Genomic DNA, 25,642 nt, shown 5'->3' with positions numbered 1-25,642 from the left:
CAAATACGACATGGATCTAAAATGAATGTGACACAGCTTTGGGAAGCAGGGTCCTGGCTACTGGGAGGATTGAGTCTTCATGCACAAGATTGCCACATTTATACAGTGCCTACTGTTTGCAAGGCATGGTATTAAGCACTTTACAGACACTCTCATTTGATCCTCACAGCAACCCTGGGAGGCAATGCTATTGTGATCTTCATTTTACAGATGAGGACACCAAGGCAAACAGAGATTCTGGGACTTGGCTAGAGTCACACAGCTAATCTGAGGTTGACTATGAACTTTTCCTGATTCCAGGCCCAGTGCTCCATCCATCTTGGTGCCTCTGCTAACCAAACAATGGCCCAAAGAGAGTCTCCAAATCATGGGGAGGTCTCTCCTTTTTGCTCTCCAGCCCCAAGACCTTGGAAATTCCTACAAAAGAGACACGGCCTTGGCTTCTAGGGTTAGGCGAGGGGTTGATGGAGAGAGCCTTCCTTCCTTCTTTAGGGCAGGTTACATTAGCCAACCTTCATCATGGCAAGTTAACGTGAGCTGCAAAGCCAGTGACATCTAAGGGTCAGGGAAGAGACCTTGTCCCATTGAATGGCAGGAAAATAAGAGTGTCCTGGTCTCCTCCTTCAATTCAATTCTAGTCCAGGAGTTTTAGTTTTAGATTGAACCTGCAATTTCGTTGCCAATGAGGAAACTCCTTTTGCCAATGCAGATAATCTCTCAATTTATAATCTTTGAGAGTTTCCTGGGGGCCTAGAGAAATTGTGCCTTGCCCAGGGTTACCTGAAAATTGGTTCGTCTCTGAGGCAAGACTTGAATCCAAGTCCTCCTGATTCAGAGTCCGGCTCTCTCCACAGACTGAGAGGGACCAGAAATTCTCCAGAGGCCGGGTCACCAAGTCTTTTTAGGGTCTAACTTCCCTCTCTACTCATCCACCTCTTGGAGAGTAGAACCCAAAGGGATAAGTGGATGTGTTTCTGTCCTTTCCTCTCTCTCTCTGCCAGAGTATTTAATCCTATCAAAAGAGCACAGGCAAAAGAGGAGAGCCTCTGTCTTCACCTTTCCTGCCTCCTACAGAGATTCCCCCCGTCCCTTCCCTGAGGCCTTCAGCCTTCTGCTAAGTGCTGAATCTGAGCTGCAGCTCCAGGCAGCTAGGCCTGGCACAGCCCGGGGTGCTGTGCCCATAGCACTGACCATCACTCTTTCCCTTGTCCTAGATACTGGGGACATGATTGAGATGCAAGGCTTCGGGCCAAGCCCGCCAGCCTGGCAGTACGAGCCTCCAATCGGCCGAAGCTCCTGTCTCTCCTGTTCTATCCGAGGTTCGCCCTATGACCCACCCAACTACTGCAACTGTGCCCAAGACAGGTGAGTGGGACCTCCGCTGGAAGTCAGCTGGACCTCAGGTGGGGGGGGGGGCTGAGAAAAACATGGAAATATGGGAGGGGGGCGGGTGGGAAACCAAGGAACTTCAAATCTTCATCTAGATGTCCTTTCCTCTGTGTGCCTCCTTAAATGGCTTTCTGTGAATTTGTGTGTGCTTCTGAGCAGCTGAGAGTATGTGCCCATTTCTGTCTCATTGTCTTTGTGCTTCTCCCAATGTGACCAGTCAGTGAATATGTGATGAGCACCTACTATGTGCAAAGCATGAGGTAAGACATTGTGCTTCTCACAGGCCCTATGAAAGCTTGCACCTTGCACATAGGAAGTTAATAAACATTTGTGGAATTGCCTTGTATCTCTTTCTGAAATTTTGTAATCTCCATTACAAACTTAATAATATCAGCAACAACATATTAAAAGCCTTAAATGCCATCATCATTTTTCAAATGTGTACATTAAACTTTAAGCAAACAGCACAAATGTATTTTTACTCTAGAGTCCTTTCTGATTTCCTTTTCATTTGTGGCTTTGTTTTTATTTTCATTATCTGAAAAGTACACAGCGCCTAGTTATTAACCATAAATGAGCGCAACGTTGCTTGCCAGGAGTCTGGAAGTGGATTTACGTTGTCAGTTGGGTTTATTTGCTTTTGGAATACGAAACATCAAAGTCACTTTGGTAGCTAGTTCAGATTAGAATAGGACGCAATCACGGAACCTCTTCAGAAGAGTTAGCTACTCTGGCCAATCCTTGAACAAGATTCCTCTCTACGACATCCCTGACAAGGACGTCAAGGAGACAACTTCTACCCGTTTACAGAATGTTAGGAAGGAGATAGGGACTGGACCTGTGACCGGCAGAGGGAATTCCCAGGCGAGGAAACTCCCATCCTCTCTGCAATATCTAAGCGATGTCCCCTGACCGGGGGATCATGGATAATCTTTGTTAAAGGGTCCCAATAAGGATGACTCCCACTACCTTCTGATGAAGTCCATCAGCTTTGGGATAGCTCTTATTATTAGGAAATTCAAAGTTCGTTTCGAAGCAGGCTAGGAAGCAGATAGTTCTCTGACTTAAGGTTAGAAATTCCTTGTCATTACTATTTAATCCAATATGGGAATTGTGTGCCCCGTGGGCAGTATATTTCTTAGATCCCTTCCCCAAAATGAGTTCAAACATGTCTGTTGTATTGGACGTACCAGACATTTCATTTACACTTAAGATCTTTTTTAGGCTACCTAAAAGACTCTAAACCCAAACAAAAGCTAAGGAAAGGAGGCAAAATTCTCCATTCTCCTAGTGCTCATTCTTGTTTTTATTATTATATATGTTTGCAGAAAAAAATGCTGATTTGGGGGGCAGCTAGGTGGCGCAGTGGATAGATCACCAGCCTTGAAGTCAGGAGAACCTGAGTTCAAATCTGATCTCAGACACTTAACACTTCCTAGCTGTGTGACCCTGAGCAAGTCACTTCATCCCAATTGCTTCAGGAAAAAAAATTGCTGATTTTTGCCATCTGTTCTGGCCAAGTGAGAAGCATTATATAGTGGATAAAAAACTGGCCTCCCAGTGAGGAACATGTAGGTTTAAACCCATCTCTGGCAACTGTCCAAGACCAGAAAATGAAGAAGCAGTGTCCGTTTGCATCAATGTAAGAAGTTTTTCTTTCTGTCCACCTCCTTACCAGGAACTCCTTATTCTGTTGAAATCACAGCTTCCATTAAAAAAAAAATCTGATTTGATAAGGTCCTACACTGACGTCAAACTTAAATTTGTCTTCACCACTTCTATCCATTGTTCCTCTGGGGCTTCACATTTTAATCCCTTGGTCTTGCCACAGCCTTCCTAATATCTGAAGTCAGTCCAAATAAAAATTTTTAAACTTTCCCAAAGTTTAGGATAGATAGTAGAAATCAAATCCAATTCTCATCCTCTAAATTCAGCCCTTTTTCTACTACATCATTATTATACCCATTTTACAGGTGAAGAAACCAAGGCTTAAAAAGATGATGACTTGGGGACAGCTGGATGGTACAGTGGTTAGAGTGCTGACCCTGAAGTCAGGAGGCCCTGAGTTCAAATCTGGCCTCAGACACTTAACACTTCCTAGCTGTGTAATCCTGGGCAAGTCCCTTAACCCCAATTGCCTCAGGAAAAAAAGAAAAAAATGGTGACTTGCTTGAGATCACCAAATGAGTTAGCCAGGGAGGTAGGACAGAAACCCCTGGCACAACCCTCTTTACCTCACTGCACCCCACTAGTCTCTCCGTGTCTGTCTCCATGTTTATTTCCTTGTGGCTGTGGACATCTCTGTGTGTGATTCCAGTCTGCTCCTCTGTTTGTGTTTCCCTGCACTTCCGCTGCTAAACCTTCCCTGTATTCAGCCAGGAGAGCTAAGGTATGGCTGCCATACCCAAAAGATCCCAACATAGCATATTTATGGCCGTGCCTCGAGTGCTCCTGGTTAGATCTCTGTAAACCTCAGACCTTTCTATACTGACCCATGGGGTTGTAGACCAGAATCCATCCTGCTGTCTGGAGCCTCTGTTGGACCTCCCTGTAAGCACATTCTGAGCCCAAGTTCAAGGCCACGAATCCCAGTGCCAGTATATAGAACATACTTAACTAAATCTTCTCCATTAATGGATCCACTTATTGCCCAAGGGCGCCCCCCACTGGTGACCAGGCCATGAGGATTAGGCTGGGAAGCTGAAACAGTTTTCTTGGCTGGAAATAGAATTTCTATTTATGAGAGATAGGTGAATTGACTCTTTCTCAGATATTGGGCAAGGACAAAGTTATAAGAACAGGAACCAGACTCCCTGGGTCTCAAGAGAATTAGAAAAAAGGATTCTGGGAGGTCCCTCACCTTAATTGGGCACCAGGGGAGAGAGACCACGCTCTTGGAAGTTCTTCGAGGCAGCCAGCCCTCCCTCTCAGGGTCTTGGCAAGGTGAGCCGAGGAGTCTATATCTTGATTTCCCAGAATTGAGCTTTCAGGGCTTAAGAGATCTAGTTCCACCTTCACTTTTTACAGAGGAGTCAGCCAAATACCAGACAAGTGATTGGCTTAAAGTCACGTGACAAGGAGATGGAACAGGTGGGATAGGCCGAGGGAAGTGCGTTAGCCAGGGGGACCCCGACCAGACAGAGCTCAGGTGGTAGCCCCCACAGGTGCAGAAGCAGACCTGCCTCCTGCCTCCAAAGCCTGGAGTTCTCTCCGTGGCTCCACAATCTCTCCCCGAGGCTTGCATGGGAGGAGGAGAAGGGGTTTGCCAGCTGCGGCAGCTGGTCTCAAAGTCTGTGACCACTGGCCGGTGGCCCTCTCTTCCACAGGATGCCCCTGAGACTGCTGTGTGAGAATATGAAGAGGCAGATCATGTCCCGGGCCTTCTATGGATGTGAGTGGGATGGAGGGGGAAAAGGGAGGCCACCCCTGAGAAACACCGTCCCCCCCTCCTCCCAGTGGCACTGACCTTCCCACAGGGGTCGATTTTAAGTCTCCTGCCTCCCCTCCGTCTCCCCCTCAGGGCTGGCATACTGCCGACACCTGTCCACTGTCAGGACCCACCTGTCAGCCCTGGTCCATCATAATATCATCCCGCCTGACCGGCCCCCGGGAGCTTCCGGAGGGCTCACCAAGGATGTGTGGAGCAAGTACCAGAAAGATAAGAAGGTTTGGGAAGGATTCTGGGTGGGGAGGGGGACCAGGGAGGGTGGGAGTGTCGTGCCCAGGAAATGAGGATAAGAGAATAACTCCCAGTCTAGGAGAATGGCCAGGACAGAATGGGGTCCTCTAAGGGAAAGAGAGGGAAGACTGCAGGGTGAAGAGTAATCTTCATCACCTGATCATCAATGGGCCTTGGTCTATAATGATGGCACCCCTGCCTCCACCCCAGCACACCTCTGAAATAAGCACTCCATTTTTAGCTCCATTCTACAGAGAAGAAAACTAAGGCACACTGATGAATTGTTCACTAACACAACAAGAATGTTCAGGAACCAGGCTCTGAATGCTAATCTTCTGAGAAGTCCAGTGCTCTGCTGGGCTGCCTTTCCTAGGAGAAATGACCTTAATTCTAATTTTAATTCTGCCACTAATTCTATGTGACTGTGGATTACTTGTTTCCCTCTCTCTGGCCTGTACTTCTGTGGGGACCTCCTGGGTCCTGGTGGCGAGGCTGTGTGGAGAGACCTCCTGAGCTTCAGGGTGTTCAAGGAGGGACCTTGGGTTTCTTCCACGTATGTGGGTACAATCCCACCCAGAGTTTGTCTGCCCAAGGGGGAGTGAAGCAGGATCTGGCCAGGAGGTAGAGAGAAGGATCCCCTCTGTCCTGCCCGCTCACTAAATAGATGGAACCTGCTGACAAGGAAGGAGTCGAGGGCTCTGTGGAGTCTCCTCTTTTCCCTCTCATCCTCTCTCCTCTCCTTTCTCTCCTACCCCCTTCTTTCTTCCCTCTCTTCTTTTCTCCCCTCTTTCCCATCCCTTCTTTCCTCCTATTCTCTCTCCTCCTCTATTCTACTTTCCTTTCTTCCTTTCTTCCTTCTCCTTTCCTTTCCCAATCTTTTCCTCACAACCCTTCCCCTTTTCTCTTTTTTCTTTTCTCTTCTTTCTTCTCACTTCTTCCTCTTTCCTTTCCCTGCCCTTCCTTCCTCCTCTCTCACATCCTTTCTTTTTTCTCTTCTTTCCTTTTTTCTTCTCCTTTCTTCTCACTTCTTCTTTCTTTTCTCTTCCTCTCTCTCCTTTCCCTGACACTCAGAACTACAAAGAGCTGGAGCTTCTGAGGAGAGTGTACTATGGGGGTGTGGAACATGAGATCCGAAAAGACGTCTGGCCTTTCCTGCTGGGACACTACAAGTTCGGCATGAGCAAGAAGGAGATGGAGCAGGTGAAGGAACATGGTGGCCAGGGTCACAAAGGGCTCCCCAATCAGACAAGCTCAGGGCTCACTCCTCCAGATGGCGTCCGGCAGCCTCCCAGCAAAACCTGCCAAAGTAAAAGAAGTAGAGCAGCCCCAGGTCTGCTTCTGTCTGGGCGATCTTGTGCTAGTCCCCTCTCCAGATCTAAGCCCTGTAATCTCTTTAGTTGGATGATTCCTGTACCTGGGGCTGCCCCAGTCCTACTCTTTCCCTGGACTCCCTGCTCCCAAACTGCTCATTCTGGGAGAGGCAGACTTGGGTATGGACCTGGTCCCCAGCTGGGGAGGGCAGAAGCTTATTCCAGGGAAAGGAGGTCTCATCGTAACCCAGGCTATTCCCCAAGTACAGGTAGATGAGGCTGTGGCAGCCCGATACCAGCGGGTCCTGGCGGAGTGGAAGGCCTGTGAGGTGGTAGTCCGGCAGCGGGAGCGGGAAGCCCACCCAGCCACGCTCACCAAGTTCTCCTCGGGCAGCAGCATCGACAGTCACGTCCAGCGCCTCATTCACCGAGACTCCACCATCAGCAATGATGTGAGTCCTGGGAGCAACAGAGAAACAGGCAACTGGGGGCCAGGGCTGGAGGAAGGGACAGATTGGGCAGGGACTTAATGGCAGCCACAGCGGTCACCCAGAGCTCGTGTCAACTCTGGAAGACGTCTGGCTTCCCATTATTCGTCTTTGGACCATGACAATAATGAGGCATAAGACAAGTTTTTATTTCACTATTTAGTTTTGAAGAGTTTTTAATGCACCCACTATGTGCCAGGCACTGGACTAAGTCCAAAAAGCTTATATTCTAATGGGGGAAGGATAATACATAAAGGAGGAACTAGAAGCTGGAGGAGGGTAATACCTATGAGGTGGAATAATTTGTAAGTTTATTTCTTTTTAATACACATTGATTTATGATCATGTTGAGAGAGAGAAATCAGAGCAAAAAAGAAAAAACATGAGAAAGATTAAAAAAACAGAAAAAAGAAATGAAAACATAGCATTTGTTGATTTATATTCTTTTTCTGGATGCAGATGGCATTTTCTGTCCAAAGTCTAGTGGGATAAGGTCAGATCTATTTGGTTTTTTGTTTTGTTTTGCTTTTCATTTGGGATTAAGTGATCTTACCCACCCAAAGTGTGTTAGAGGGCACATTTGAACTCAGGTCCTCTTGACTCCTGCTGTCCCAAGGTGGAATAATTTGGAAATGGCCAGGAAATGACAAAGACCTGATTCTGGTCAAGATAAAGAAACAGCTCACTTATTAATCTTCAAATTAAAAAAAAAACACATTTTCCCATTACACATAAAAACAATTTCTAATGTTCATTATTTTAAATCATGGGATCCAAATTGTCTCTCTCCCTGTACCCCCTGCTTCAATGAGAAGGCAAGCAGTTTGATAGAAGTTATACCTGTGCAATCTATTAGTTATCTTATAAAAAAAAATACAGGATATCCCTTCCCTCCCACAAATAACAAGAAAAATAAAGTTTTAAAAAAGTATGCACTCAGACTTTATCGGTTCTTTCTCTAGAGGTGGAGAACATTTCTTGTCATGGATCCTTCAGAATTGTCTTAGATCTTAAGAGTGTTGAGAATCACTAAGTTATTCACAGTTGATTTGATACAATCTTGCTGTTTCTGTATACAGTGTTCTCCTGGTTCTCTCACATCACTCTACATCAGTTCGTGTGAATCTTTCCAGTTTTTTCTGAAATTGTCCTGCTTGTCATTTTGTTTAGCACAACAGTATTCATATTTGTTCCGTCATTTCCCAATTGATGAGCATCCCTATTCAATTTCCAATTCTGTGCCACTATAAATATTTGGCTACATATAAGTCTGTTTCTTTTTTAAAATTACTTTGGATTATAGACCAGTGGTAGTACTGCTGGGTCAAAGGATGTGCACAGTTTTATTGCCCTTTGGGCAATTGTTCTGGAACAAATTGTTCTCCAGAATGGTTGGATCAGTCCACAACTCCACTAACAGTAAACTAGTGCCTCAATTCTGCTGCATCCCCTCGAACATTTGTCATTTTCCTTTTCTGTCATATTAGCCAACTGAGAAGTATGAAAGGGTACCACAAAGTTGTTTTAATTTGCATTTCTATAACCAATTCTGATTGAGGGCATCTCCCCCCATACAACTGTAGATAGTTTTGCTCTCTTCTTTCAAAAAGAGCCTGTTCAGATCTTTTGACAATTCATCAATTGGGGGATGATTCTTTTTTTATCCTCCTCCCTTTCTATTTCCCTGTATGTTAAGATAGATTTTTATTCCCAAATGAATGTGTATGTTATATCCTCTTTGAGCCAATTCTGATAAAAGTTTAAGCATTGTCCACCCTCCCCCATCTTCCCCGCCACTGTAAAAGCTTTTTCTTGTGGGCCTATTTAATGTGAGATAATTTATTCCATTCATTCTCTCTCTCTCTCTCTCTCTCTCTCTCTCTCTCTCTCTCTCTCTCTCTCTCTCTCTCTTCTCCCAGTGTATCCTTCCTCCTGATCCCCTTAATTTTATTTTTTTAGATATCATTCCTTTATAGTCAATTCACCCTCATGTCCTCTGTTTATATAGAATCCTTCTAATTGTCCTAATACTGTTAAAGTTCCTAGGAGTTAATAACTATCATCTTCCTATGTAGACATGTAAAGAGTTTAACCTTATTGAATCCTTTCTGATTTCCCTTTCCTGTTTACCTTTTTCTGCTTCTATTGAATCTTGTATTTGAAAGTCAGATTTTGTATTCAACTTTAGTCTTTTCATCAGAAATACTTGAAAGTCCTCTATTTCATTAAATAACTATTTTTCCTCTGAAGGATTTTATAGCCATCCCTTCCACATCATGGGGGTTAGGGATATAGCACCTTCTCAACCTGGAAAATCCACATAAAATTTTTTTGTATCCAATTTTGTATCCGATCGGAAAAGTCCGATTTTTTGGGGGGTATTTATAGTACTATATAGTACCTTATTGTACAATTTGGGTTAAGTACTTTGTCATTAGCTCTGTGCTATCCATTGATTTTCACGTATTGCCTATGGCTTCCATAAAACTCCCCCAAAATTATCACTTAATTTCTCATGCAGTGCATCCACTACAATGGGGAAAGTTGTGATGTGGAAGGTATTACAACAAAGAATTACCTCCCAACAACATTGAAAACTGAGACCAATTCACATTTATTTGTCTTTGAAGTTTGCCGTGTAGCTGTTTAGACTTTGTTGTCTTCTTCTGAGTTTGTATTTTGACCTTCTCTGTCACTATACTAATTTTTTATGGTCAGGATCTTTTTTGTTGTTTTTTGCTCATTTTTTCGCACTTTTTTTTTTTTTACTTTAAATTTTATTTTAAAGTTGGACTCTAAAAAACTGTCCCAAACTTTAGGATTTTTGTGTTGCTGTTTTCAGACCTAATTCTGGAGGATCTATAGGTTTTCAGTTCTTCTAAGGTGGTATGATCTAAGGAGAAATGTGGTCACTGCTATTTTGAACTATATTCTGGGCTGTGAGTAACCACAAGCGGTCTTTTCTACAGTTCCATGATTCCCTACAACTACGACTAAGGTCTCCATCCCAAGTCCCAAGCTGCAGTGTGCTAAGGCTCTTCATTATTACCCTAAGAATGCAACCCAGAACCACATATGAACAATACAACAGGTGCTAGCAAAAGGTCCCCTGTAATCTCCTTCTGACCACTCGTCCAACCTCCTTCTTGTCTGTGGGCTGAGAGCTTCAGAAGATGCTATCCCTGACTCAGTTGCCCCCATGGCCAGCTGCTGACTCGCCTGGATGCTGCCCGTTAGACTGTGCTTCAAACTCTCACCGCTCTCACGGCTCTTTCCTGCCGACCTTCTAAATTGTCTTGGGCTAAAAAATTATTTCACTTTGTCTTTTCATTGATTCTGCTGCCTCAGGATTTATTTTGAGGGGAATTTGGGAGAACTCAGTACAGTGCATGCTTTTATCCTGCCATCTTGCTCAGTCTTCTCACTTATCAGGACTTCTAATTTCAGGAAATTAATTGTTAATTTCTTTAGAGGTTAATTTCTTTAGAGGGATTAATGGTACACATGGAATGTTGGACTTAGTTCAAATCCCTCCTAAGATACTTACTAGCTATATGATCCTGTGTAAGTCGCTTAACAACTATCATAGTGGGGAATTAAAAGAGAAAAGGCTGAAAGACTAAAGTGCTCTATGTAGTGGAGGGCTTCAAATGCCAAGGCCGCAACATCAACATTTTATTCCAGAGGTCTTAGGGACTTGTGAAAGAGTTTTGAAGCCAAGAAGCAACATGGCCAGATTCATGCAGGAAACTGCTTACTAGGAGTGGCTGTGGAGGCTGAGTGAGTGAGAGGAGGGGCATTGGGGGAAAGGAGATCCCTCAGGAGGATCTTTGAACAATGTGGGCAGGTGCTGTTAAGGGACTGTACCAGAGTGCTCACCATGGGGACGGAGAGGAAGGGGCAAATGCTAGTGACGGTACAGGAACAACAGGCCTCGTCAACAGAGTTTCATTAAATATCTGGGAAAAGTAAGAGGAGCCAAAATATAAATAGCTTGGAAAATATCAAGCAAAAGGAGGATTTAAGCCAAGCAGAATTCCAGAGAATCAATCGACAGGCACTAATGATTAAGCACAAACTATGTGCCAGTCACTGGCGGGATGCTGGGATATAGAGGCAAAAGTTAACAGTCCCCACCTTCAAGGAGCTTGTAATCTGGTGGGGGAAACAAGTAGTAATAATAATAACTAAGAATAATAATAATAAATATAAGAACAAATTTAATATATAATAAATGTAATAAATAATAATAACTAACATTTATGAATATTATCTCTTTTGAGATATGACTATTGTATGAGTAGATACTATATATGTACACACATGTGTATATGTAAAATGTGTGTGTATGTATATACACACACAAACACAATCACCTTGTATTTACTCTTTGTGTGTGTGTATTTTAAATAGTAAAACTCATCTCAAATGACACTCTCTAGATGAAGCTTTTCTGGATTCCCCAGTTAGTGCCTACATGTATGTATATTTATATTTATATGTGTATATGTACATGTATCTCAACTTTATGTTAAAATTAAATATCCTTTTACATACATGTGCATATACTCTTTATATGTATATGTATGTATGTATGTGTATATATATATATATATATATATATATATATATATATATATATATATAGTGCAGCTAGGTGGTTAACATACATATGCATACAAGTAAATATAAGGTGATTTTTAAACTTTTAAATTTACTGATTCTTGTAGAGCAAGCACTGACTAGCAATCGAAGAAATGCAGAAAGACCTGGTGGAGGCAGCGTCACCTAAGCCTGGCTTTGAAGAAAGCCGGGATTCTAAGAGATAAGTGATGAGAGTCGGCATTCTAGGCATGAGGGTGTGGACAAAGGTACAGAGCTGGGAGATGAAGGACATGTGGAAGAAAAAGTAAAAATCCCTTTAAACTATTTCTTCCCCACTGTGCCTTGAGTGTTTAAAAGCCCCAGCTGATGGGGAAAGGATCCCTGAGCCCTGATGGCTTTGGGCTTGGGTATAACTCTTGGAGAAGATCTTTCTGACAAGGATGCTTCCGTAGCAGCAGCATAAGGGAAACAGTCCTGGCTTTGAAGCTAAAGGTCCTCCTTTACAGTCATCTTAGCCAAATTACTTCACCTATCTTTGCCTCAGTTCTTCTGTCTGCTTGATCTGGATGATCTCTAAGACTCTTTCCAGTTCTGATCTCTCTCTATTCCTGTGTTTCCATCTTTCTCTGTATCCCTTTTTTTCCCTCTCTCCTTCCCTCCCTCCCTTCCTTCCTTCCTTTTTTATTTCCTTCTTTCTTTCTCTCTCTTTCATTTTCTTTCTTTCTTTTTCTTTCTCATTTCCTCTTTCCTTCTTTCCTTCCTTCCTTCTTTCCTTCCTTTCTTTCTTTCCATCTTTTCATAAAACAAAATAGCCTCCTCTCACGCAGGGTCATTTTCTGCTTCTTTTCCCTTCTTCTTTCAAAAGAAGAGAAGAAAGGAGGAGGGTGTCACCATCAGGGACACTTCTGTATTTCTCTTTATTAAATACTATCTCATTTGATCCCCTTAGCAGCCCTGTGAAGTAAGAATTCTGCTCAGAAATGCTTAATGGTGTCCATTATCTCTGAGATGAAATGCCAATCTTTAGCCTGGCAGAGGATTATGGAATCATAGAACTAGGATTGGCAGGTGGTACTTCAGAGGGCGTCCAGTGCGACAGAGGACACTGAGACGCAGCCAGAGAAAGGAATTTACCCAAGATCCCATAGGTAGTATCAGAGACAGACTTCAAAGCCCTCCCCAATGTCTCCAACTTATCTTTCTGGCTTTAGTCTCTGCAAATCCTCTTCCTTCACAAACAATGAAATTGTTCTCTTAGTTTTTTTTTTTTAATTCCTTCCTCCATGCCTTTACCCGGGCAGTTCCCCCTGCCTGGAGTCTAGCCCTCCTCCCCTCCATCTTTCTAAGGTATCCTTGACCTTCAAAACTCAAGACTTTTTTTAGCATGTCTCCCTCCTCAAATGAACTTTCGTGATTACGTAGGTATATAAATGCCGTATATTCTATGAAGGTAAGCTCTTTGTGAACAAGGCTCTTTATGAAAATTAATTCATCTCCTTCCTCCCCTAGCAGTTAGAGACAGTTAAAAGAGACAATAAATAAATTATCAGATCTGCAATCAGGGAGGTTTAAATTCAACTCCGACTTCAGATATTTTATCTGAATACTTTATCAGATACTTTATTTTTGTGACCCTGAGCATGTCCCTTAATTACGAAATGGCTCAGTTTTCTCAGCTGTAAAATAATAGTGCCTCCTTCTCAGGCTTGTTATGAGGAACAAATTAGAAAATATTTGTAAAGTGTTTAGCCCAGTTCTCAACATATAGTAGGTACTTAATAAATGCATTGAATTTCTATTGAATCTCTGATTTATAGATGAAGTTTTACCCATGTTTATATAGCCCTCTTCTCTGATTCTACATCTGATTGTCTCTCAGTTCAAACACACATACACAAAGTGGGAGGCAGTGGTACAATGGAAAGGAAATCTAGAAACGAGTTTTAGATCATAAGCAGGATTTAATCTGGTATAATAATCTGGAGTCACAATCTAGTTTGAAATCCTGGTTGACTCTTTAGATAAGGAGTCACCTTCCTGGGCCTCAAGACTAAATAGTGCATGTTCCTTCCAGCTCTAACACTGACATACTCTGATACTCTGGCATATTCTAACTGGATGACATAGAAATCAATTATTCCAAGGGCAGCTGGGTGGCACAGTGGATAGAGCACCAGCTTCGAAATCAGAAGGACCTGAGTTCAAATGTGACCTCAGACATTTAACAGTTCCTAGCTGTGTGACCTAGGCAAGTCACTTAACCCCAATTGCCTCAGCCAAAAAAAAGGAAAGAAAAGAAAAGAAAGAAAGAAATTATTCCCTAGAACCACCCTTTCTCTCATTTATTCCTCCTCCCCTTCCTTTCTCTAGAACAACTGTTATAGATTAACCATTTCTCTCTGTACAAATAGATATCTTTAGTGACTACTTCAGCAGCCTTTCTGGTCCTTCCAGACCTGCTTCTTAAAAAGCTCATGTGCTTTTTATTCTGAACTCTGAAAACTTAGTTGTGCTCAAAAACATCAAAAGTGATTTTATTTAAGCCTATCTAATTGACTTTATTCACATAAAAGTTTACAATCTAATGGAGGAAGATGATATATAAAAGAAAGATAAAAAGGTCATTGAGGTTGGCACACAATCATTCTTGAGAACTGAGTATTTTATTTTTTATTTTTCCCCAATTACATATTAAAACAATTTTTTTTTTAACATTTGGGTTTTTTTTAAGTTGTGAGTTCCAAATTCCTTCCCTGCCTTCCCTCCTCGCTCCTTGAGATAGTTAGCAATCTGATATAAATTATGTAAAATTACACTTTTATTTTAGACTTTTTGTACAAGAAGTGGGGGACAAAAAGAAAAGAATGAAAGAGAGAAAGAAAGAGAGAGAGAGAGAGAGAGAAAGGAAGAAAGAAAGAAAGAAAGAAAGAAAGAAAAGAAAAGAAAGAAAAGAAAGAAAGAGAAAGAAAGAAAGAAAAGAAAGAAAGAAAGAAAGAAAGAAAAGAAAGAAAGAAAGAAAGAAAGAAAGAAAAAGAAAGAAAAAGAAGAAAGAATTATGCTTCAGTCTCTTTTCAAGCAATATTACCTCTTTCTCTGGAGGTGAATAGAATTCTTCACCATGAGTCCTTTGGGATTGTCTGGGATCATTTTATTCCTGAGAATAGCAAAGTCATTCGAGATTCTTTATGATATTCTTGTTACTGTGTACAATGTTCTTTTGGTTCACTTTGCATCAATTCATGTAAGTCTTCACAGGTTGTTCTGAAATCATCCTACTTGTCACTTCTCTTAGCACAGTAACACTGCATTACAATCATATTCCACAGCTTGTTTAGCCATCCCTCAGTTGAGGGCGTCCCTTTGATTTCTTAGCCACCACAAAAAAGAACTGCTACAAATATTTTTGTACAAATAAGTTCTTTTCCCTTTTAAAAAAATGTTTTTGTGGGGTAGCTAGGTGGCGCAGTGGATAGAGCACCAGCCCTGAAGTCAGGAGGACCTGAGTTCAAATGTGATCTCTGACCCTTAACACTTCATAGCTGTGTGACCCTGGGCAAGTCACTTAACCCCAATTGCCTCAGCAAAAAAAAAAAAAAAAAAAAAAAAAAAGTTTTTGTGATATAGACTTAGCAGTGGTGTTGTTATAACATTTTTTTCTTTAAATTTTGAATTCCACATTCTCTTTCTCCCTTCATTCCTTCCCTAACCCATTGAGAAAACAAGCAATATGATATCAATAATACATGGGAAATCATAAAAAATTGCATATTAACTAGATTGCCAAAAAGCAAGAAAAATAAAGTACTTTAAAAATGTACCTCGATTTACACTTAATGTTCATCAGTTCTCTCTCGGGAGATGGGAGCATTTTTCATCATGATTCCTTCAGAATTGTGTCAATCAGAATAGCTAAGCCTTTCATAGTGGATCCTTGTTAAAATATCGCTGTTAGCAAACCGCTTAACCTCAGTTTCCTCATCGATTAAACGAGGAGCTCAGACTGGCTGGGCTGTTGGGGCGTTGTAGCCCACATAGAACACGGCCGCCATCACTCCCTTCCTTCCATGCTAGGTGTTCATTTCCGTGGATGAGATGGATCCCCCTGAGATGGGACCAAAGTGCCCTGAAGATGCCGGAGCTGATCCGGGGCCGTCGGCGGGAACGCCGGGCACCGTGATCGTGGAGCAGCAGCAGTCTGTAGAATTTGACTCTCCAGACTCGGGGCTGCCGTCTTCCCGAAACTATTCAGTGGCTTCTGGAGTCCAGTCCAGCATCGATGATGGGCAGAGTGTGGGATTCGAGGAGGAAGACCAAGCAGAGGAGGAGGATCTGGATCGGTCTGCTTCTGGGCCCCACGCCTCTCTCTATGAGCCCCCAGACCCTGGCCAGGAAGATGCCCCACAGTCCAGTGAGCTGGGGGCAGGGGAGGAGCTGGCTGCCGTCTGTGCTGCTGCCTACACTGTAAGGGCCGTGCCCTTCCCGGCCATCCCCACCCTGGTCCTTGAGTCCATGGCCCAGACACCCTCCCCCCTGACCAGAGGAGCAGTACTGAGACCGCCCCCCTCCCATAACCAGCTCCCCTGCCACTGTGTGAGCAAGTCCACAATCCTGGCAGAAGGGCGCTGATCTCTGCCCCGAGCCAGGGCATGAGTTAAATCTCCCCTACCATCCCTGGCCTTGTCCAGGACCTTGTTGGGGAGGTGGGACCAGGAATAGAGGAGAACTTGACTGAGAGTCCAGGCGGAAAGCCTTGGGATACAGGACTGAGGGATTCTGGGTCCTTCCTCAGATAGAGTTACTGGACACAGTGGCCTTGAACCTTCACCGGATCGACAAGGACGTGCAACGGTGTGACCGAAACTACTGGTACTTCACACCCACCAACTTGGAGAAGCTCCGCAACATCATGTGCAGGTGCCGGCGGTTAAGGGGGCTCAGAGGGAGCCAGTGTGGTGGGGAAGGGGAGCGCTGGGGCCACGGGCTGGGGGCGTCTGCAGAGGAACCTGGGCGTGTGAGAGATTGTGGGGGAGGTCAGCCTCTCACCCCCTCATTTTACAGATAAGAAAACTGAGACCTAGGAATAGTGAATGATTTATCCTGGGTCACAAGAGTATTAGATGGCAGAGCTGGAGGTGATCTGATATCATCTAGTCTAATCACCTCATTTAACAAATGAGGAGGGGCAGCTAGATGGTGCAGTGGATAGACTGGGGGGAGTGTCAATCCTTCTCTGATCAGCTTCCAGAGGCCCCCTGCTGGCGGTTCCCAACCCCAAAGTGCCCAGGATCTTCACCCCAACTTCCCCCCATTGCACGCATTTCAGGAGTCACAGCTGACCTAGATCAGCCAGAGTCTCCCTCTCCTCACTAGAAATAGAACCTTAGGACACAGAATAGAGATAGAAAAGGTGCTTATTTCTTCCTCTTTCTCCTCCTCCTCATCCTTTTCCACCAAAAAAAAATAATTCCCTGCACAATTCTTGGTATGCAGTAGATACTTAATAAATGCTTATTTATTGAGCTGATTGGGAAACAGTGAGCCTGCAACTGGGGATCAGTCTCATTGACTAATTCTGCTTTCCTGGGCCTCACAGCTATGTATGGGAGCATCTGGATGTGGGATATGTGCAGGGCATGTGTGACCTGCTGGCACCCCTCATGGTCATCCTCGACAATGGTGAGGGCTCCTGGGAGGCCAGGAGAAGTGAGAGGGAGGGTGGTGCCTGGGGCTTGATATTCAGGGCCATGGTAGGGTGGGCAGGGCATGGGGCGGGATTGGGGTGCTTTAATCTTATCGGCCGGAAGCCAGAGGAGAAGCGAAATTGGTTCCCACATCTGGGGTTCACTCTTTGGGTATCTCATCCTTGGAAGTGCCCCAGCCTCCCAGGTGGGGGGAGGTGATGCTTAGGGTTCCGAGGCCCCAGGACACCACTGGGAGATGGCCAAGGCGGTAATGTCCTCCCCTTACTGGAGGCCCCACCATTCCCTTTCCCATCAGATCAACTGGCTTATAGCTGCTTCAGCCAACTCATGAAGAGGATGAGCCAAAACTTCCCCAACGGTGGGGCCATGGACACACACTTTGCCAACATGCGTTCACTCATCCAGGTAGGCGCCTGCCCCCCCCCCCCAGCTGCCCGGAGTCCTTGTTTAGAGGGGGCTCTAGCCATAAATCACCAGTCTAAAGAGTGACAGAGCTTTGAGGGGCCATAGAGATTATCTGTTCTAGAGCTAGTTCTAGAGAGCAACCTTCTTGTGTTAATGGAAGGAAATTAAAATCCAGACAGGGGAAGGGACTAGTCTGCGATCAGAACCCAGGGCTCCAGACTTCCCAACTGAGTTCTCATTGGTCACCGCTACAGGATAATATGCTCTCTCTCTCTCTCTCTCTCTCTCTCTCTCTCTCTCTCTCTCTCTCTCTCTCTCTCTCTCTCTTTCTCATAAATGTTAGAGATGTCCCAGTTCCTTGTAAATTACTTTGCGTGCTGTAGGTAGTTAATAAATGTTTGCTAGACTCTTGAGATGTAACAAGCCTCTCATTCAACAATCGTGTATCAAATACTTTCTGTGTGTAACAAACTGGAGATACAGAAACAGTAAAAATCATTGTACAAATATTTTTTTTTTAAAAAAAGCTTATAGTCATGATTTGCTCTCATTTTTAATTAGTAGTAGTAGTGGTGGTGGTGGTGCGGGGGGGGGGTAAGTAGTAGTAGTAGTTCTTGTAATCACTAACAAATAGAGTTCTAAGGTTTACAAAATGCTTTACCATATCAGAAGTAGGTGATCATTATCTCCATTTTGCAGGAAATTAAGGCTGATAAAGTTTATATGACTTGCCCAGGGTCACACAGGCATTTATTAAGCACCTACTTTGTGCCAGGCACTGTTGAGTGCTTTACAAATATTAAAATCCTCACAGTCCTGGGAGATGAGTGTTATTACTTCCATCATACGGTTGAGGTCCATATCATCTAAAGAGGGGTTGAAGTGATTGGAGAAGGAAAGGCTCCAAGTAGGGAGGAGGGGAAGGATGGAGTGAGAGAGACCGAGACAGACAGATGGAGATGAAGATTGTCTTTAAGTATTTGAAAAGTAGTTGTTGGGTGGGAGAAGGCTTAGCTTTGTCCTGTTTGGCCCCAGAAGGCAGATCCACCTCCTGGATCCAGATCCAGGAGGTGGACCAAAGTTGCACAGGGGCCACTCTAGGCTTGAGATCTGGAAAACCTTGGGCTTCCCAACGTGGGTTGGACTGTCTCCAGAAGCTGTGGGATCCTTCTCCTGGCCATCATTGAGCACCTATAGTCACTTGTGAGGATTCTTTTCTGGTCTGGATTGTTGGATTAGAAGGCTGCTGAGGTCATTTCTGATTCCAAAATCCTGATTTGTTGTTTCTATAATTCTCTTTAATGTTGGAGGGATCTGCATTTCATTCCCTCACCTAGGAGTGGTGTTTGTATGTTAGAGAGCAGCAGTTAAGAAATGAAATATAACAGAAGGGTGGTATTGTATTTGCAAACACCTGCCCAGTGAGAGACAAAACAGGGAGGGACAAAGAAGGCAATGAGAAGTGTAGAGACACAGATATACTAAAGAGAATGCCACTTAAATATAGAGAAACAACCCAGGCAGACAGCAAGGTTGGACATACAGGAAGGAGTATCTGAATGGCTTTGGATGCACATCTCCAAGTGTGTGCATTCTGAACAACAGCTTGTGGTCACTTTCTTCTCCCTTTCTCCTTTTTCTCCCTTCTCCATTTCTCTCTCCTTCTATCTATTTTCCTTTCATCCACCTCTCCTCCATTCCTCTTTCTTCCATCTATTTCTCCTTCCATCCATATCTTCCTTCAGATCTCTCCCTTCTTTTTCCTTCTCTCATGCTTTTATTTTTCCCTTATTCCTCTTACAGATCCTGGACTCAGAGCTCTTTGAATTGATGCACCAGAATGGAGACTACACTCATTTCTACTTCTGCTATAGATGGTTCCTGCTAGATTTCAAGAGAGGTGAGAGAGAGAGAAAGAGAGAGGTGTGGTGGGAGAAAGGCAGAGTGAAGGAGAAAGATCCAGAGGAGGAAAGGGAGAGAGAGAAAGGAGACGGAGGAGAGAGACAGAAAGAAATAGAGACACAGAGATGGGGGAGGAAAAGAGGAAGACAGATACACAAAGAAATGGGTGAAAGACAAGAGACACAGAGGCAGCGTGTTGCTGTTCTTTCTTGGAATCTCTTACTGGGGATGGTGGATTGATCAGGGGTGGAGTTAGATGGAGTCTGGAAAAGACTTTGGATAATAGGAAACTCACTATTCTCATTTATTTGTAATTTTATTTTTCCAGTAACACTTAAAGCAATGTTTAACATTTATCTTTAAAACTTTGAGTTCCAGACTCCCTTCCTCCCTCCTTGCCCATTGACAAGGCACATGTGAAGTTGTGCAAAATGTTTCCAAAAACTCACTGTTCTCATGAAAGATACAAGAAGCTCACTCCTAAATTTCAGCTTAAGTCTAGATCACATTTGTGCTGAGTCAAAGAAGGTAGTATAGTGTCTATACTATATAACACTATACTGTTGGAAAGCAGAGATCTATAGATCATAGCATTTTTAGGGTTTAAAGCTATAAGGAAAAAGAGCATTTAGTTCTGCCCCCTCATTTAAAAAAAAAGAATTTTGTGCGTATCGTTTGTTTTTAAATTGCTCACTTTTCCATTTTTCAGTATTTCCCCTCTCCCATCTGAGATAGACAACCTTTGTAACAATGAATTTTTAAACAAAAATAGAGCCGTTCAGCAAAACTAAACAAGTCATCAGCAAAATCTGATATTTTATACAGTGTTCCACATCCATAAGCTCCCACCTTCACACACACACACACGCACGCACATACACACACAAAAGGTGGGAGGTACTTCTCTCTCTTCTTGGTCCTTTTATTTTCACATCTCTCCAGTTTTGACTGTTTTGATAGTTGTGCTTTCCACTTACATCACTGCTATGATGTTTTCCTGTTTCTACTTCACTTTGCATCAGCGCATTTAGGTTTTCTCATGCTCTCCCCAATTCTTCATATTCACTGTTCCTTACGGACCAATATTTCGTTACATACCTGGCCATGGCTTGTTTTACCATTTCCCCAGTCAGAGTTTGTTACTAGATATTTGCCGCTTGAAATACGTTAGTGGACATGGGTCAGCTACCCTCAATCTGTTTGTCAGCCTATCCATCTACCCATTGATTCCTTTTTTTGTTTGAGACCGAGTCGCCCTCTCCCATCCAGCCTGGAAGTGCAGTGGTTCTTCACAACATGATTCCAGGGATAATGGGTGTGGAAATACTTACTCCATTTCCCAATCTGGACTGCTTCACTTGTTTCCTTCCACCCTAATCCTACCCCAACCTTGGCCCAGGGCTCAGTAACATGGTGTCCGACTTAATACAGTCACTAGACTGACTTTGACTCTTCTGCTCAGAACACAAGCTCAAGTGACTCAGCAACCTCAGCCCCTCTGTCAGCAGCAGGATTATAGGGTGTCCCCTCATACTCACTCAATCCTCTCATTAAACAGATGAGGAAATTGAGAAGTGGTAGAGCCAGCATTAAAGCCCAAGAGCTCTCTCCCCAAATCTGTGCTCTTCACCCAAAACCACTGGGCCATAACTTTGGCTTCTTTGACATTGAGCTTCCAGGACACTGAGGGCTGCCCGCTCAAGTACCAACCAGTCCTGTTTGCTGAACAGACCTGCTAGAGCACAGGTGCTCATGTGCTGTGGCCTTGGATGTCAACACAGAATTCCCCCCTTGGCTCTTGGGTCCTCTAGGACCCTTGCCTCTCAGGCTTAGGGATGTGGAACACACTTTCCTGCTCCCCCAATCTCCCCCCACTACAGAGCTGCTCTATGAGGATGTCTTTGCTGTGTGGGAAGTGATCTGGGCTGCCAGACATATCTCTTCGGAGCACTTTGTCCTGTTCATTGCTTTGGCCCTGGTGGAAGGATATCGGGAGATCATCCGAGATAACAACATGGACTTCACAGACATTATCAAGTTTTTCAATGGTATGGACATGAAGGGGGACTATAGGCCCCCCAGGCTTTGTGACTGGCGTGGCCCGTGGGTGATGGCAGCAGTGGCTTGAAGTCCTTGGGGGTTCCCGTGTCCAAGGATTACAGGGCTTAAGGTTGCAAGGGCCCTCTCATTTTACCCATGAGGCCCATGGAAATTAAGTGGCCCACCGAGTGGCAGAGCTGGGGTTTGAGAGTGGAGTTTCTTGACCCAGATCTAGCTGGTCCTAGCTCTAAATTGATGATCCTAGACCTAGGGTTTCTTTGGCTAGTCCAGCAACTCCCCCCACTTCTGGCCCCAAGCAGGGGTGCTTTGTGGGAGTTCAGATTCAGCGTCCTGTTCTTCTAGATGGAACAGATCATACCTAAGCCTTCTGGGGCCCTAGCAGCCCGGCTGACCCAAGGAAGGACCAGATAGGGCTGGGGCGGCCCTAACTTGGCTTCGTGTCTCCTGCTGCTTTCCCACCTTCCCCAACACCTGTGGGTTTGTACTCCCTGCAGAGCGGGCGGAGCATCATGATGCCCAGGAGATCCTGAGGATTGCCAGGGACCTGGTCCACAAAGTACAGACGCTGATTGAGAACAAGTGAACTTGGCAGCGGCATTTGTGAGAGGAGGCAGAGGAGGGGGCAAGAGGCCGCCCAGGCTCCCCGAGCCCCAGGATGGGACAAGTGGAGGGGATGGCCCCGTCGGGACGGCCATCACCCTCCCTCCCACCAACCTGAATCCCAAACATGCTCCTGAGGCATCTTCCATGCAGTGCCATCCCCCCAAGAGTAATTTGGAGATTGAGAGAGGGGGGAACTCCAGGTTTTCCATGAGTTGGGCCAGGGCTGGCCTATGGAGCCCACCTCTGGGTCAGAGGGAAGAATGACTGGGAGTTAGAGAGCTCTGTCTGGGTCTTAACTGGGAGCAGCCCACCCTGGACCCTTGATGCCTCAGGCCTGTGACAGATGCTCTCTGGGACAACTACCTCCCTCCCCCCACCCCAGCCCCAAGGAAACCTCTTTCAGGGTCACCCGAGGAATAGCCAGAGGCCCCAGGCAAGACCCTTAGGGAGATCCAGCTTGAGGGGTATCACCCGCGGCTCTCCAAGGGCTAGAATCTGGCCTGAGACGCCCCTCCCAGATGGAGGGAGGATATCTTCAGACCAGACTGGAGGATGGCTCAGGAGGCTGCAGGGGCCAGCGCCCTCCCTAATGTGCTCTCTTACCTTTCTCTTCAGAGAAGCTGGGGGGGGGGGGAGGGGGGCTGGTGGTCCGGCAGTTGCCCGCCTCGACGCGGTCACAGGACCCCTTTTTGGGAGGCCAGACTCCTGTCCTGCTACACAGTCGGGGGGGGGGGGGGGGGACTGGAGCAGGGCTCTGGGGAGCAATTCTGGAGCTACCTTGGCAGGTGTTCCAGCTCCTCAGTGCGATCCAGGAGCCCAATTCCAGGATGTTTGGGAGGGAGGGAGGAGGAGAGGGAGGGCGGGAAATAGCCTGGAGCTGCCCCAGGGCCCTGAGCCCTCCAGCACTACCGCCTGCCTTTCTAATCCCGGGTGCCCCAGAGCCCCTCCTGTGTGTGTTCAGCTGTCCGTGGTCCTGAAACTGTGAGACACGGCTCCTCCCAGGCTGGAAGGAGTTTGTTTCTTGAAGGCTCCTAGTCCGAACCCCCTTTTTTAAAGAGCAACAGCTTGAGCCCCAGCCTGCTTGTGACCCAGGTTTCTGTGCGTCAGGCCTCCTGCGTGGAGAAGGCACTCGGGTGGCCGCCCGCCCCTCTCAGGGACCCTCCCCCGGAGCTCCCGAAGCAGCCCAGGCCGCTGTCCCACAGGTGCCTCCCTGCTCCCCTGGAGCCCGCTCCAGAATATCCCCAGGAGTCGCACCAGGATGCCGGATCCTCCCCTTGGGCTCCCTGCCCTCTCCCCGCCTGGCCGAGCTTTGGGGGTCAGAGGGGCAGGGAGAGGGCAGAGAAGCTCCGGGGGCATGGCTGGATCGCCCCTCCGATGGGGAAACAGGAGGGAACGAGGGAGATGGCCGCTCCCTGGCGGAGCCCAAACCTCTGCCTGAGGCCCGAGCCCACCGCTGGGCGCCCCTGGAGTCCTCGGTGTTCTCAAGTGCCAACACTGCCCTAGGCTTGGGGGGGGCCAGGATCCTGGCCCCCAACACAGCCGACTCTAGAATGTAGAGACCCATGAGCAGGCTCTTAGGGATCCCTCCCACCTCATACAACATCTCTAGCCCCCGGCGAGAGGATGGGTGCCGGGCTCCTCCTGCCCCCCCATGGGCTCCCCCCCTCTGGAGAAAGGGCCTACCCCCAGGGCCTCCCTCTCCTTAGCATGCCTACTGCTCTCCTGACCCAGCCTCCTCCTCCCCCACCCTCCCACCCGCAGGCCCTGTTGGGGGGAGGGCACAGTGAGGGTGCATTTGCCACTGGGGCCTTCTGAGCTCCTCTGCGGGCCTGCTGTCATTTACTAGAACAATGGGGGGACCCCCTTCTCTTGGGAGACTGCCCCCCAGCCTGCCCCTCCCCTGTGCCCCAGCCTGTGCACTGCCCGTTTGGGGTACGCCCATGAGGCCGCATGTGCCGCCCCGTGCCCGCCTCGGTGCCACCCTGTGCCCTCTTCAGTGCCGCCAGCGTGCGCCAGGAGCAGAAAGCTCGGTGGGCTTCCTCTGTTTCCCGGCTCGGATGTTCTCGTGCTGTCCATTGTAACCAAACCAATAAACGCTGACTTTGGTGATGGCTGCGGATCTGGCGTTCTGGGCCATCGAGCCATCCACGGGGATGGCACAGGCCTGCGGCAGGGCTGGGTGGGAAAGGATGGAGCCCCAGGGAGGGTCCCGAGCTTTGCTTGGAAGATGTAGAGTGCAGGGGGTGACTCCAGGTCACAAGACCTAACAAGGCAACGCGGGAAAGAATCATGTCCTTGGCATAAAAGGCCCTGTCCGCTCGCTTATTGGGTGATCTGGGGTAATTCATAACCCCGCTTTGGAATCCTGGCAAGTCAGCGCCGTGGAATCCAGAAATCTCCCGGGGAGCTGGCTCCAAGCTGCCATTCATGTACAGCTGGGGTGGGGGTAATCTGAGTCAAACTACCCCTTCCCAACCTGGCACAGTCGGGATCCCCTCCCCCCCATCCTATATTATTTGGATCAGCTCGTCCTGGATAAAGGGGACAGAGCTGCTGATTTGGATTCGTTCTGGATCTGTCATTCCGCCATCCCCTCTCAGTGCAGTTTTCCGACTGGCCCTCACGCCCCCAGAAATAAGCTCTCCATCCCAGTCTGGACCTGGATTTGTCAGAAGGCGAGCCCTCCCTCATCCCAGCAGAGACCACAGCCCAGGGAAGCAGATGGGGAGGGAAGGGCTTTGCACCAAGGAATTAACTCCATGACACCTGCTTCAAAGCTCCTGGTTACCAGAGAGAGGGGTGGACTGGGAAAGGGCGGAGGGGACAAGGGGCCCATCACAGTCTGCAGCCTTGGCAGGGGAACCAATCCCCATGTGAACCATGTCCCCATCCACCTCCATCTCCTTAACCCCCGAATTGGAATAAGCCGTCCATAAGCATCAGAGTGACACTTATTCCCATGCCTTGTACATTTTAAATTTTGGACCATAACTGGGATTTCAGCAACTCCCGGTGTGGAAATTCCCTCTCCCAACGCAGATTAGCACCTGCTTTGCAACTAACACTCTTAGTTGCCTGGAGCATGGAAAGGGTAAATGATTTGCCCCTCTGCTGCCTACAAAATCAGTGCTTAATAAATGCTTGGGGGCAGCTATGTGGCACACTGGATAGAGCACCAGCCCTGAAGTCAGGACTCGAACTCAAATCTGACCTCAGACACTTAACACTTCCTGGCTGTGTGACTCTGGGCAAGTCACTGAACCCCAAATGCCTCAGCAATAAATAAATGCTTAAAAGATTGGAGAAGTTATAACTCTAGTACTGGAAATTAGTGCTGTCCTGTAAGAAAGCAGCTGTGGAAGGAAGCCCACAGCCCCAAATTCATCGACTTGCCCCTGAGGGTTCCCTCCCTCTACTTTTCCAACCCCTCTAGTTCCAATTTCCTAAATTTTAAAAGAGAATCCAAATGTTTGGTATTGTATCTGAGTGGCTAAGGGG

At 46.2% G+C, this 25,642-nt stretch overlaps 1 protein-coding gene across 5 annotated transcripts in view; it reads left to right on the top strand.

Moving 5' to 3' along the window:
* The window catches only part of SGSM2 (small G protein signaling modulator 2), a 68,847-nt gene extending 45,994 nt beyond the window's left edge, over positions 1 to 22,853 (top strand). For all 5 annotated transcript variants that reach the window (XM_051992143.1, XM_051992142.1, XM_051992145.1 and 2 more), the window contains 12 exons: positions 1,215 to 1,365; positions 4,716 to 4,780; positions 4,910 to 5,055; positions 6,140 to 6,268; positions 6,648 to 6,830; positions 15,543 to 15,932; positions 16,261 to 16,385; positions 17,065 to 17,147; positions 17,469 to 17,578; positions 19,382 to 19,478; positions 21,361 to 21,528; positions 22,036 to 22,853. In XM_051992143.1, coding sequence (XP_051848103.1) covers positions 1,215 to 1,365; positions 4,716 to 4,780; positions 4,910 to 5,055; positions 6,140 to 6,268; positions 6,648 to 6,830; positions 15,543 to 15,932; positions 16,261 to 16,385; positions 17,065 to 17,147; positions 17,469 to 17,578; positions 19,382 to 19,478; positions 21,361 to 21,528; positions 22,036 to 22,124 — 1,736 coding nt within the window. In that variant the 3' untranslated portion in view covers positions 22,125 to 22,853. The remainder of the gene's footprint in view (positions 1 to 1,214; positions 1,366 to 4,715; positions 4,781 to 4,909; positions 5,056 to 6,139; positions 6,269 to 6,647; positions 6,831 to 15,542; positions 15,933 to 16,260; positions 16,386 to 17,064; positions 17,148 to 17,468; positions 17,579 to 19,381; positions 19,479 to 21,360; positions 21,529 to 22,035) is intronic.
* Positions 22,854 to 25,642: the final 2,789 nt, after the last annotated feature.

Source organism: Antechinus flavipes, chromosome 4 (genome assembly GCF_016432865.1).
Source record: "Antechinus flavipes isolate AdamAnt ecotype Samford, QLD, Australia chromosome 4, AdamAnt_v2, whole genome shotgun sequence".
In the NCBI taxonomy this organism is placed as follows: domain Eukaryota; kingdom Metazoa; phylum Chordata; class Mammalia; order Dasyuromorphia; family Dasyuridae; genus Antechinus; species Antechinus flavipes.
Note: the sequence above shows the minus strand (reverse complement) of the source record. Positions and strands in the feature narration are given on the sequence as shown.